The sequence below is a fragment of the Mustela lutreola genome, chromosome X, assembly GCF_030435805.1.
Source record: "Mustela lutreola isolate mMusLut2 chromosome X, mMusLut2.pri, whole genome shotgun sequence".
Classification (NCBI taxonomy): Eukaryota; Metazoa; Chordata; class Mammalia; order Carnivora; family Mustelidae; genus Mustela; species Mustela lutreola.
This window is the reverse complement of record NC_081308.1, coordinates 43030599-43044043: the sequence shown is the minus strand read 5'-3', so window position 1 is coordinate 43044043 and position 13445 is coordinate 43030599. Positions and strand designations below refer to the sequence as shown.

Below are 13445 nucleotides of genomic sequence, written 5' to 3'. Positions count from 1 at the left end.
TTTGAGTTATAAAGGCAAAGTCTGTGGACAGCAACTCTGGTATGAATTCTTCACAGCACATGAACTCCTGTGTCCCTTCTGAGACCTTCCCAATCTTGGAGACAGAAGGGTCTCCTTCCTGGTGTCAAAGGTTTCTTTTTTTCCCCAGGAACCTCAAAACCTTGTGGCTTATTTGCAGCCAGTATTCCCACATCTACAACTGACCACATCCACTGCCGCAGCCATGTGTTCAACACCAAACCCTCACATGGCAATCATTCTTCCTCCCTCCCTAGCAGAATATAGAAAAGACCAAAGGACCCGCCCCTCCAAAGACCACCAGACCACACAGGGCAGGACCATAAGGTGAGGTGGCATGGACTGAAGCTGTGGCAGCAGACATGGCCATGTCCCACGGCCAACTCCCCACCCGCCCCTCCCATAGAACAGGACCACCCCACACACTCAGGCCCACACAGGAGAACACTGTACAGCAAGACACATCATTTCTCATAGAGCTCTATTGTGGCATATAATAATAGGTACTCTATATAAATTAAATTAAAAATAAAGCTCCAGCAGGTTGCACAGGTTGGCTGTTAATAAATATATCTCTGGGTAATTGTGCCCCAAGACCAGCTCACGACCACTTGCCCTCGTCCAGAGAATTATACAAAAATAAATACAGGCTTGGGGGGGGGAGGAAGGGAGGGCATGCCCAGTTCCTCTCTGAAAGTTATCTCACACCGTCCACCGTGCCCTGTTCCCCTCCACCGGCATCACCACAGGGAGCCCTGTGCCGACAAGTCCTCAGGGACGGGAAGGTCTCTCTCCAGTTGGGCATTCTCAGAAGCAAAAGACCCCTTACTATACAGGCCACACATCCTATCTGAACCCCCTGGGTGCAGTGCAGGGACGGCCTCTCTCCACACCCCAGAGAGGGGGGAAGTCTGTTACTGCTGCACCCCACACAAGCAGCCTCTACGAGAACCAGGCCAGAGAGAGGCACAGCGCAAGCACCAGGAGGGACATACCACTGTTCAGAGCCACAGGGACCACCACCAACCCAGCCAGGACCCCCAGAGTCTGGGTCAAGGGCCCCCACAGCTGGGGAGGCAATACACACACACTTTCTGCAGGGGCTGCTAAGGTGGGGGACTTCTTTGGGGGCTCCAGGCTTGGGCCTGCACCCTCTTCATCCTGGGGGCTCATATGGGGCCTGGCCAGGCTAGAAGGACAGACTTCAGGCCCCAAGGGACTGAGGAGGGTCAAACTTTGCCCCCGTAGGACTGGAGCAGCTGGCTCCTTACCGGATCTAGGAACCAAGCTGTCTGCCCACTCAGTGGTAAACTCCATCCGGCCTTCTTTCTCCCCTGGGGGCCCGGTCACACCAGCCATCACCCTACTTATGCGCAGAGAGTCGGTGTCCTTGCCCATCCCTTTTTCTGGAGCCCCAGTGAACTGACCCTCTGCACCCAGAACCACGGGGCTGTCACAGCCCGAGCCCTCTGCCCACGGGAGCCACACATCTCCCATAGTGGCTACCACAGGATGGACCCCTGAGAGGATTTCTGGAGGTGATTCCTTGGGGGTGTCCCCTTCTGGGCTGGAGGGTACAATGGAGAGTCCCTCTTCACCCTCCCCCTCCTCATCAGGATCCTCAGTGTCCTTGATAAGCTCCACACCACGCCCCAGCCGGGCATAGTGCAGGGTGATCTCCTCAGCCAGGGCGCTGTTCAGGGCTCGCTCGGGGCCAGGCCACTTCAAGATCAGGTCACGGTCCGTGAGTATGCCCAGGGGATGGCTGGGGGATACCCCCCCATCTGTGGGGCCCTCCCCGCCACCTCCCACCCCACCTGCAGCCACAGCGGCCCGCAGGCGGCTCAGGTGAGACAGGTAGAGCTGCTCCAGCTCCTGGTCAATGGTGTCCTCGCCAAGCAGCTCCTCCAACCCACCTACAACCTCCAGACCCCCAGGGGGTTCATCCATTAAGGCCCCCACCATGGAGTCCTTTCGGCCCCCTCCATTCTCTTGCGATACTTCCCACGTGGCCTCCACCTGTTGCTGGCTGGGTTCCAGAAGAGGCCCGACTGTCCCCTCACTTGCATCGGGCCCCGAGGCCTGGTCCCTGGGGGAGCCACCCAGGCCACAGAGAGAGGAAGAGGGGAGAATCCTGATGGCCCGTGCCTGGGGGACCTCTGTGAAAGCCACAGGCGGATTGCTTCTGGGGACGTCACCTTCCTCTGGGGGTTTGCCAGTCACTGTAACTTCAGAAACCTAGAGCCATTGGGGGGGGGGGTAGGGCAGGAGGGGAGAGAAAGGAAGAGGAATGAAGTAGAGGAGGGGATGGGACAGGCAGAGACAGTGAGACTGGTGACAGCCCACACCCAGCCCCACCCGTGTTTCCAGGTACACCCTCCTTAAAGAGCCCTCTCTAATGCTCCAAATGCCAAAGCCTATGTCATCTTTATTAACATAACCAAATCAGATGGAGTAAAAGGGAACTTCCTGCAGACCATTAAGCTAAGGAAGGCAGTGGGCCTCAACATTTGGTGAATGGCTCTCCATAAGTACTGTTGGCTGACCTCTAAAACAGATCCAGAATATCCACGTGAATTCAGGTATTTTCTCTTTCAAAAACACTTATTTTGACAAGGCCTAGAAACAATGGCCTATCTAGCAAGAGGAAAGCACACGGAGCACCCAGATTCTAGTTTTTAAATACCATTCTCCCCTAAAAGGAACCAGAGCTTTCTAACTAAATGGCTGCGGGTAGGGTAAGTACAAAATGAGTCTAGGACACACTGTCATTCAAGAATCTGAAGAAGTGGTCCAAGAATGATGTGACTGTGTTCAAAAGGACTCTGGAACCATTGTAAGCAAGCTCCTACTGACTGGAGAGAGTTCAATTTAAGCATCAAAATGAGTAAATAAATGCAATGGGTGGAAACTTATCAAATATGTTTAAAATTCACGAGTTAATAATAATACACCAAAACCAAAAATCCTTTCGTTGGTCACCTTTGGAGAAGTTCACTTCTTCTGAAAACTGGTAAATAAAAGGGAAAAAATTAAGTATTTATACAGCTTTTTCAATACAAATTATATACCCTCAAGGCAGCCAAATGGTTGATATGAGAACGTTTTTCCTTGGAAAAGAATTCCAGTTACTAAATGAAATGGGAATAAGAGAATTAAATAGAATCAATTCTAGTTAAATTAGTTTCATAATAATAGATGGTATTTAATAAATCAATTTAAAGTAGATTAACTGGATTTAATAGATCACATTAATTAAGTGGAATTAACATATTGATTTAAAAAAAGAGTGAGAAATATGTTTCCATACAATCAGCCAAAACCAGTCTATGGGAAACTCTACAGGACAAACAAGGTTTCTTCAACAAACAAACAAACTGCCAGAAAAGTGAGGGAGATTTTAAAATCTAAAAAAGACCCATCCACCAAATGTAATGTGTTGACCTGGTTTGGATCCTATAACACCTATGAGATAAGGAAATTTGAACACTGATCAAATATTTGATGATACTGAGGACTAACTGTTAATTTCCAGAGGCATGATGCTGCATTGTGGGTGGTTTTTTTTTTTTAAAGAGTGCTTAATTTTCTGAGATACAAACTGAAATATTTGTGGATGAGATAATGTCTGGATTTCTTCCCAAAATAATTCCATAGGCAATTGAGGGGTGGGGCAGAGAGGGTATGGGAAAAGTAGGAATGGACATGTGCTGAAATTTGTTGAAGCTAGGTGACAGGAATATGTGAGTTCATTATACTAGTCTCTTTCCTCCTATATATGTTTGAAAACCTTTGTACTAAAACACACACAAACACACATGCTCGCTCTCTCTCTCTCTTTCTCTCTAACATACATCTCCAGAATCTCTATCTCCCCTGCCATCTCCAGCATCAATTGCCCAGACCACTGCAGCTGCCTTCCCGTCACAGTCCCCCTGCTTCTGCCCTCATTCCTACAGCCTATTGTTCTCACAGCAGCCAAAGGGAGCCTGTTAAATCCTAAGTCAGATCATGGCCTTCCTCTGCTCACTACCTCTCCGTGGCTCCCCTGTCATTCAGAGTAAAAGCCCGGGTTCTCTCCAAGGCCCACGAGATGCTACGTGATCTGTCTGACCTCACCTCCTGCTGCTCCCCACGCCCCCCCCCCCCACTCACTGCTCTTTGCTGTTCCTCACACATTAGTCATGGCCCTGCCTGGGGGGCTTTGCAGCTGCCTGGGATGTTCTTCCCCTAGTTACTCATGTGGCTCACTCTCACCTTCTCCAATCTTTGCTCAAATCTCACTTTCCATGAAGGCCTCGACTGCTCTAAACTCACAAACCTTCCCCCCACCCCATATGCATGCGCATGTGCACACACACATGTATGACACACACACACTCCCCATCCCTTTATTTTTTTTCCTTAGCGCTCATCATCACCTAAAACAGCATATATTTTAACTATTCTTTTGTTTTGTCATGTCTCACTCCACCAAAGTGTAAATAAGTCCCACAGAGACCTCTTTTTTGGTCACTCCCAGCTTCCCAGTGCACAGGATTGCTTGGCACAGGGCAAGCACTTGATAAATGTTTGCTAACATAACAAAGCTCGGGTGAATCCCGGCTTTCCACCCTCCGCCCTCAGGTTCTGCTTTTGGGGGCCTCCCTCCGACCTAGGGTAGACCTGGAGCAAGTTGGCCACCACCACCCAGTCTCCCATTGGGCTGTCCATCCAGAGGCTGCTGGGCCTGCTTACCTGAAGCGTCATCTGAGGCCATGGGCGGAGAGGGGTGGGGGCCACAAGGGGACCCACTGACTCCTGGACATTAGGGCGCTCTGCTGGAGAGAAGAGAAGGGGTAGCGTTGGGGTGAGGCAGGTGTCCAGGCAAGCCAGGTTTAGTTAAGAAAGGCTACGCTTTGGGCTACTTTGCAGCTTTGTCTCTGAGGCTCTCTGGGACAGTTGAAGGCAGAGGGGACCTCCTAATTCATATAGAGAAAACAGGGAGAAAGAAAGGAACAGTGCGCAGAAGCTGAAACCCCCACAGCCTGCCAATTGCTTACCCACAGCGGGGGTGCTGTCCTCCGCGCTCCTCATTCTCAGCTCTTCCTCAGCGGGCCTGTCGGGGGGCAAAGGGGAGAATGCATGGATCTGATGTCCCTGAGAGGCCAGTTGTGCCACCCACCAGCCCCTTCCGAGACTCCGTGGCAGCCCACTCCCAAGGGACAGTGGCCGTCTTCCCTTCTGCCACCTCTTTTTACCCAACCCTGATTGGAAAAGTCCTACAGACACATTGGGGAAATGCTGTGAAACACAGAAAAGCATAGAGAAGGGGGGAAAGTCACACATCAGCTAGAGGCAACCACTAGGACCACGAAGGACAAGTTCATTCCAGATATTCTACAAAATCAACTTAGCTTCCACAGACAATATTTCGCAGTTGGCTTTGTCCGTGCAATGTCCGTGCAACCATATGAAGCATCACTATATGCTCTTGTCAACACCTGAGGTGGCTGTTTACCCTCACAGTGGCTCACCATGACATCTGTAACCCACTCCCATCCTCCTGAGCGGCTCGTTTGTTGCCTTCTTTCTGCTCTCACGAAGCAGACTCCAGCAGACACTACTGGGCATGGCTTATATGAGCATTTTGGATCATTTCCTTAGGGTATAATCCTAGCCGTAGAGGAACCCGCTTTCTCCAAGAAAGGCCAGGTGAGGACTGTGGGACTCAGAAAAGCAGCAAAGAGGAGGAAGGAAGCAACTGGAGGACAGGAAGGAAGCCAGCAGAAAAAGGAAGTAGCCCAGGGTCACAAAGACCTGGGTCCCTCCACCAACATGCCCCCCGTCACCCAATCAGCCTGGCCAACCCCCTAACCTTTCGGAGCCTCGCCCTCCTCACCTTAAAACGGAGCACAGGACAGTCAGGATATACACACCAAGCACAGGGCAGTCAAGGCCATCGAGCCAGACACCAGGGTCTGGCACAGAGCAGGGGGCTGAATCGACCGCGGGTATTCATTAAGGTTGGTCCTCCTCCACAACGGAAGTCAGGCCCCGCCGTCTAAGTGGCATAAGGCAAGTGTATTTCGCCCGGTCTCTCCCAGAGGTGGGGTCACAGGGATCATGGAGAAATCGCTGTTCTCATTCTCAGAAATGAGTACCAAATGTTTACAGATTAAGGCAAATGAGAGGGAAGCGTTAACAAAAACATGAGCAGAGGCGGAGAGGAGCTAAGGCAATTGCTCAGAACTTCTCATTCCTAAAAGGTAATATGATGACATTGACATTTCTGCAGATGGTTGCAACTTTTTGAAAAACATAATTAATTGCCTCTCAGAAACCGGGGATCACTAGCTGACCTGAATAGAATACCTTCTGTGATGTTTGGCACTGTTCTGGGTGCTTTCACATCTATTAACGCAGCCTCACAATAATCCTATGAGGAAGGTACTTTTAATCCTGTGAAGTGGGTGGTAGTATTATCTGCATCTCACAGATAATGACGTGGAAGCTGAGGAAACGGCTCGAGGTCAGGCAGCAAGGACCAAAACCTAAGCCTTCTGGCTCCCATGTCTAAATCCAGGCTCTTGATCAACAAACTGCTGCTTCCTGGACAGGGGGCGGGGGGAAACTGGGGTCTTACCCCAATTCCATCTCCAATCCTTTCCAGAAGTAGGTAGAGGGGGGCAGCAATAACAGACAAGATCTCTCCCTCTTCATTCATTCAGGCTTTTCTTTGGACCTGTCTTTTGCTCATATATTCTTTCCCAGTTTCCCTGCCTTCGTGGGACATGTGGCTAGGTGACCACCAGACACAGAAGTCACAGCAAGGTCCCTCAGGGAAGAAATTTGAATCAGGTACATGGATCTAGAGTCTGGAAGCTCCAGAAGGAACTATCTTTCTCTATGGGCTAGAGCTCGTGCGTCCCACCGAAGGTATTTGAATCTGAGTATTACCAGGCCCGGGAGTGAGTGACTCCAGAATCCTGGCCACCAACTCCTAAGCATCACAGAGAAGAAAGGAGGATTTGGAATAAACCAGCCTGATCTTGTGCCAGTCCCCCCAGAAGATTAAAATCTAGGTCTTTGGACCTGTGGCCCAAAACAATTTCTAAAGACTTCTTTTGCTAGCACAGTCCTTCATTAGAGGAAAAAGTTACCTTTCTAAGATCATCTAAAGCAAGTTTCTTCAAGAAGACCCACAAACAGAAGGGTAGTCCTCCCTCCCAGGGGCAGGACTAGGCAAGCCGTCCCGTGCCATCTGGCCCAGTGCTGACATGTACAACCAGGCTCTGAAATACCACTCCAGAGTCCTAGATGTATTGGAGAGAGAAAAGGTGGGGCGGGGAGGGACACAGGATGCAGCCAACCAGAAGGAAAAGAATTCCACAGTTCAGCTGAAGGAAGGAGAGGAAAAACAAATACAATACAAATCCCTCAGCCCCCAGAGCATCTCTTCTGCAGCAGAGGAGCGTGAGAAGAGGGGGGGCTTCCAAAAATCAGGTCAAGCAATTCAGCCGATCCCAAGATCCACAAAGTCAGCAGAAGTACACAGGGCTCTCTCCATACCTCTGAAGTCAGAGAGATGAAAGCAGGAGGCACAAGCATTTATCGTTTATCTCCTCCAACGTGGGCCCTTTTCATTGATACACCAAGTCATTTGAAAACCTTCACATCTATCCTTCAAAGCAACACCCTTCCCTTTTTACAAATGCGGAAACTGAGGCTCAAGGAACCGTGTCTCTACACCCACTAACTACATACCACACTGATAACAATCCAAAGAAGGCTCCATTTTGAAGACTGCTCGAAACTGTGGGCTGAAAAAAAAAAAAAACCTAGATATCCTTGAACTGTCTTTCACAGTAAACATTCAGGGGCAGCTATGACTTTAATCAAAAGGAGGATAGTAAGAGAAATGGAGTACAAGTGTATACTGACTCACTGATCAGTAACAGAGAAGAGGGGTTCTTAGAAAAACTGGGAGGGAGGAGATTAAGAACAAAACTGTACCTCCAGGGTGCTTGCTAATTTTCGAGAAGGAAACCTGCTCTTTTGGCACCAGCCCCACAAATGCCACGTGCTATCTTCTCCAGGGCAAAACGCAGTAGTGGGCCGGGGGCAGGCCCGGGATCCTGGACCCACACCCAGGATGCATCCTTGGGGTGTTCTCAAAAACTAGTCAAGACAGTGCAGCCTAGAAGGGGCCACACCAGTCTCCTAAGTGTGAAATTCCTCCTACCATCAGGAAATTCAACGACCGCTGACCTCAGACGACATGCGGAGAGACCGGAAGGTGAGATTTCAGAAAGAGGTGCTGTCAGCCCCAGCCTGGGCCAGCCGAGACAGAACAAAAAAGTTAATCACCAGAGTGCAAGCGGGGGAGGGCTGACAACCCCCAATGGGCGAGAACAAAGCAGACTCTCAGAGCACTCACATCACTGCAGCCACCCCGAGTCCTCTGGGAGTACCCCCGACGCTGTTTTCAAAGAACTTGGCAAGCCCAAAGTGGGTCATGTGCTGAAACCCAAAGGGAAACTCAGCAGACCCCAGCTCCCATGCAGTCAACTCGAAGATCATGCTGACTCCCCAGGAGGTCAGGTGGCTTCAGAAACTTGCCCCACGATACTTGGAATCCCAGGATTCTGGTTACTCCCCCAGCCATCTGCTTTCTGACAAGAACAGGGTTTGAAGCAGCTGTGAAAGTCACCACATTCTGGGGGGGGGGGGGGTGCACTGCTCTGCCTTCCCCAGCTACGGTCTGTGTCAGTGTCGACTCTGGGACTCACAGCCCCTCAGGCGGGCTGGCAGGGAGGACAGCAGTTTATCGTGGCCACGAGCTTCTTTCATGGCAGGGACTTCATTCATTTGGCAGTGACCCACAGTAAGAAATACATTTGACATCATACGCCGGCACCCCCCATACATGTGTAAATATACAGTTATAGAAAATTGAAAAACAGTTGTTCTTCGAGTGAAACAGCACTTACCTTTACTACTTGTTGTGATGCACACTATTTCCTATGCTACTTCTTTTTCTTTAATATTGGTTGGGATCCAGGAAACTGATTTCACAGTTCAATGAAGGGTCAGAACAGGTTAACTTTGAATAATCTCAGCTCTGCCACCTACCAGCCGTGTGACCTGGAACAAGTCACTTAACCTCTCGATGCCTCACTTTCCTCCTCCGTAAGGAAGGTACAATGGTAATGGCCACCCCAGAGGGCTGTGGGGTAGACTGAGAAAATAGTGGAACATCGCCTATAAAGTGCTAACAAACAGTGATCCCCTCCAAATTCCCACTGAGGGAAACTGAGGCTCTGAAAAGGACAGCAACTTGCCTGGCAATGCCCCGCTGGTCAGATGCACCACCCAGCCTTGTATAGCCTTTAGGAACTGTGGAACTAGAGGAGGACCACCCTGGCCCAGAGCCCAGTTCCGCCACTTCCATAGTGTGTGGCCTCAGTCCACATCCTTAACCATGATGCCCTACCAATTGTCGGTGGAGTACAAAAGGATCGCTTTCTCACTCAATCCTGACTTTCTGGACAACTAAGACGGCCCTTGGCCTGTCCTGTTTCAACTTTGTTTGTTCTGGTTTCCCCTTAGGCTACCAACTCAGAGAGCAAGTTGTGTCCCCAACCATTCAGCAACAGGTGACCTAAAAATCACTGAGGCCTTACCGTGCATCAGCCCAGTGACAGACCCTGGAGACACAAGGAGGAGCACACCCAACTAGCAAGCTGACAATTTCGTGTGGAGGAAGACATTTAAAAAAATAACTCACACTCATTCTTTCAACAAACATTTATTGAGCACCTGTTAAGTGCCAGGCACCATGGCAGGCCCTGCAGGAATACAAAGGTGAACAAAAAGCAGACCATGTCCCTACCCCTCACGGAGCTTACAGTCTAAGAGGGCAGAGAGGGTCATCCAGTAATCCCCTAATGAAGGTCTAACTACAAACTGAGGTCTGTGCCTTCAGGAAAGGAAGAATGCTCTGGAACAAAGGGCCCTGGCCCAGACTCCAGGGTCAGGATGGGCTTAGGATGCTTAGAAGGAAGATAAGCAAGGGAGGAGTCAGGGAGAGGCCGCTCAGAAACACTGCTGGGGAGGTGATGGATTCGATCTCGAACACGGGACCCATCTTTGGGACACCAGCCAAGTGAGAGACACCCAGCCTGGCTATGTGAGCTGAAGGCAAGAGCAAGGAGAAAGGCCAGGGGGTTAAGAGGAAAAGCAGCAGAGCGTGGTCCCAAGGCAAGGGAGAGACCGTGTGTTAAGTAGGAATGCTCAGCAACTTCAAGAAGAAAACCAAAACCACCTCTGGAATCTGGTAGATGTGGAGGGCTGAAGCAAACGGAGAAGGAGAGTGTCAGCAACTCTTCAGAGAGGGGTCAGCACTGAAGAGGAAGGGGTGGTTAGGTGCTGGTTGGGAGCAGCAGGGACAGAGGGGAGGTCAAAGGACAGGTTTTTCAGACAGGAGAGATGCTAGCATGTATGAAGGCCAAGAGAGAGGATCAGCGAGGAGGGCCAAAAAAGCTGCCAGGAGAGAAAGGGTCAAGTTCTGGAGCAGGTGGCAGAAAATGGAACTTGCAGAGCACAAATGGGGAGACTGGCCTGAGACAGTAAAAGGGGCCCCTCCTCCCCTGTAACACAAGGGAGGGAACTTAGTTTGCATGCTGGGGGGCTGTGAGCTATGGGGAGTTCCATCCTTTCAGCTTCTTTTTGTTTTTTTGAAGCAGGAAGTAAAGTCTGAAGGTAAAGAACATTTGAAAAGAGTCACAGCAAGGTGGAGACAAGAGTGGATCAGAAAAATAGAATAGGACTGCCAGGCAGGGTGGGAAATGATCTTAAAATTGTGGCAACACACACCTGTTCTGCTACCTGACATTTTCAGGCAGGGCTTGGCTGATCTACACTATGAAAACATCAGGGCCATGCTAAGAAAACATCAGGATGTTGGGATGGACAAGCTTTCCAGGGGAAGCACTCTTAGAACTGAGGGATCAAAACGAGGAGACCACAAGGAGTACAGGATCAACATTCCTGGTGATGGAAAACAGCATGGGCAAAGGCCCTGAGGCAGTTAAGGGGCAAGGCACCTTGTTAAGACCACAGTGACAGGAGCTCTGAAGGCAGAGGATGGATGGTGGGATGTGAGACTAGCAGCTGTGGAGGACAGACTGGGGGACAGGGCAGGAGGATGCTGGAAGGCCATGCTGAGGCTTTCTTGGTCTTTTTTTTCTAAGAGGAACAGGACACCTCCTAAGGGTGTTAAGCCAAGGCAGACCAGGAGGGTTCCTCCCGACACCAGCCCTAGGACTCTGGACTCTGGGAGCCTCAGTTTGCTCATCCAGGAAAGAGGGATAAAAACAGTCTCTCTCAAGGGATTAGATGAGGCCTTTGCATGCGAACCCTCAGCAAAACGCCCAGCACAGAGTAGGGTCTCTGCCAAGCGTCACACACCAAGCCCTCCATCCCTGCCTCTCCCACCCAATTCCACCACAATACCCTCGACAGCTTAGTGCCAGTCTGCGTCTTTTTCCCTGTTTGAACCTAGCACCGTGCCCAGCACATAGTAGGCCCTCAACAAATGCTTGTTGATGGATCATCTCGAAGCCTAAGTGTTATCAAAAGCCTGGTCCCATAACATAAACTTCCCCTGTGCCCCCACCTGACGTGGCCATGCCCAGTTCAGGGCGAGAGGCAGGGGCAGGGGCTGCGGCCGGCACTTCTGAACAAGGCCCTCTACCACAGGGCTCCCACGCATTCAGCCTATCCCCTGCGACCAGCTACTGGTTCCCAAGAGGGCTGGGTCGCAGGGGCAGCTGTTCTTCAACAGTGCTCCAAGTCCCGGGCAGCACACAGCTTTTAAAACAAAAATAAGTTGAAATGTACTCGCCAAGAAAGCCACCGACCTACAAAGAAAATCTTACCGCTGATCTTGCAATGAGCACCAACCTCCCCTTTGCAAGAGCTGAGATCAAAAGATAAAGAAGCTATCAAAAAGCCATCTGCCCACTTAAAATAATATCACAAGTCATGTTAGGAACCACAGACCTGGGGCCAGATACCAAAACAATTGTCTGAACGAGCTGCTTCAATTTCTCCTTAAAACCGCCCATGTATTTTAAAAGAAAAACACCCTCTCCACCCACCTTGGCCCTGCGAGCTTTTGATTTCTCTGGTTCTCTTCCTTTAACACTCTAAAATGACCAAACTCTGGCTACCCAAACTGTCGCATCTTACAGACAGGGCTCCCATGCAGCCACCTGGGAAGACAACTTGGGAAAAGTGACAGAAATGAAGGCGCTTCTGGGAACCAGGACCACTCCAAACCTTGATCTGGGTGATGGCTACACGAGCATATGTATGTAAAAATCCACTGAGCCCTATACTTAAGACACTACACTTCGTAAAGGGATACCTCCAAAAAGCAAACAGAGAGACAGACAGAAAAGAGTGAGAAAAAGAGAAAGAGAGAGAGAAAAGGAAAGCATACCCTGCTGGGAACACCAGAAATGAGATGCAGAACTCTTCCTGAACCCTGTCAGAACTTCCAGAGGAGTAGTTTAAAAAAAAAAAAAGTCCCCAGCATGTCCTCCCTGGCATTGTCACTCCCTGAGCTACCTCAGTATCCCCCTTTATCAAATGCACATAACCAGAGCGCCTGTACCACAGAGCACACACATCAGGACTCAGGAGAGAACAGCCTTGAAGCTCTCAGCACACAGCTCAGTAAATGCTGACCACTATTCTCTTCCACGGCTACCACCATCCTTCAGTGCCTTGCCCATGTTTGCTGTGTTCAATCCAAAGTGACTGTCATTCCCCTTTAGCAGATGAGAAGACTGAGGCTTACAGATGAAGAAACTGAGGCAAGGCCACACAGTAGGTGATGGGCAGAGCCGAGTTTGGGAGGCATATCCAAGGAACTGTATGTGTGATTCCCTAAACATAAACATTAGCTAACACTTTCTGGCACTGCTATGAGCCAGATTTGGTTCTGAGTGCTTTTACTCGTCTCCTCTGAAGTAGGTGTTGTAATTATCTGTTTTACAGGTGAGGGTACTGAGGCATGGTGCGGTTAAATGAGTTAGCCAAGGTCACAACGCCAACAAACGGCAAGGCTGCAATTTGAACCAAGGCACTGATGTCAGAATCCATTCTCTTAACACATAAGGGAAGGCATGCTGCCTGGCCCCTTACACTTAAGTCTCAGGTTACTGTGGGGCTCACAGGTCCGTAAGTGGGTACTTGACTGCCCACCAGCCCCAAGCTAGACCTTTCTGAATCACTCACTCACAGCCTAAGGCCTTGCCAGGACCACAATCATCTTGCTGCAGCCTGAGGCTTCTTATCAAGCATATACAAGGTCCAGAACGCATTTTCCCATTCCCATTTCCAGTCCTTCCCAGAGGCAGGGAAATGTGTGCATTTCC

The 13445-nt window shown here is 50.1% G+C and overlaps 1 protein-coding gene across 2 annotated transcripts in view; it reads right to left on the bottom strand.

Annotated features, from left to right (window-relative positions):
- Positions 1-441: 441 nt before the first annotated feature.
- The window catches only part of PPP1R3F (protein phosphatase 1 regulatory subunit 3F), a 15196-nt gene continuing 2192 nt past the window's right edge, over positions 442-13445 (bottom strand). The window contains exons 2-4 of one of the 2 annotated variants that reach the window (XM_059157155.1): positions 5061-5116; positions 4756-4835; positions 442-2256 (exon numbers count right to left, since the gene is read on the bottom strand). In XM_059157155.1, the coding sequence (XP_059013138.1) occupies positions 961-2256; positions 4756-4835; positions 5061-5116 (1432 nt within the window). In that variant the 3' untranslated portion in view covers positions 442-960. Of the gene's footprint in view, positions 2257-4755; positions 4839-5060; positions 5117-13445 lie in introns of both variants that reach the window. The other variant, XM_059157154.1, reaches the window with a different exon arrangement.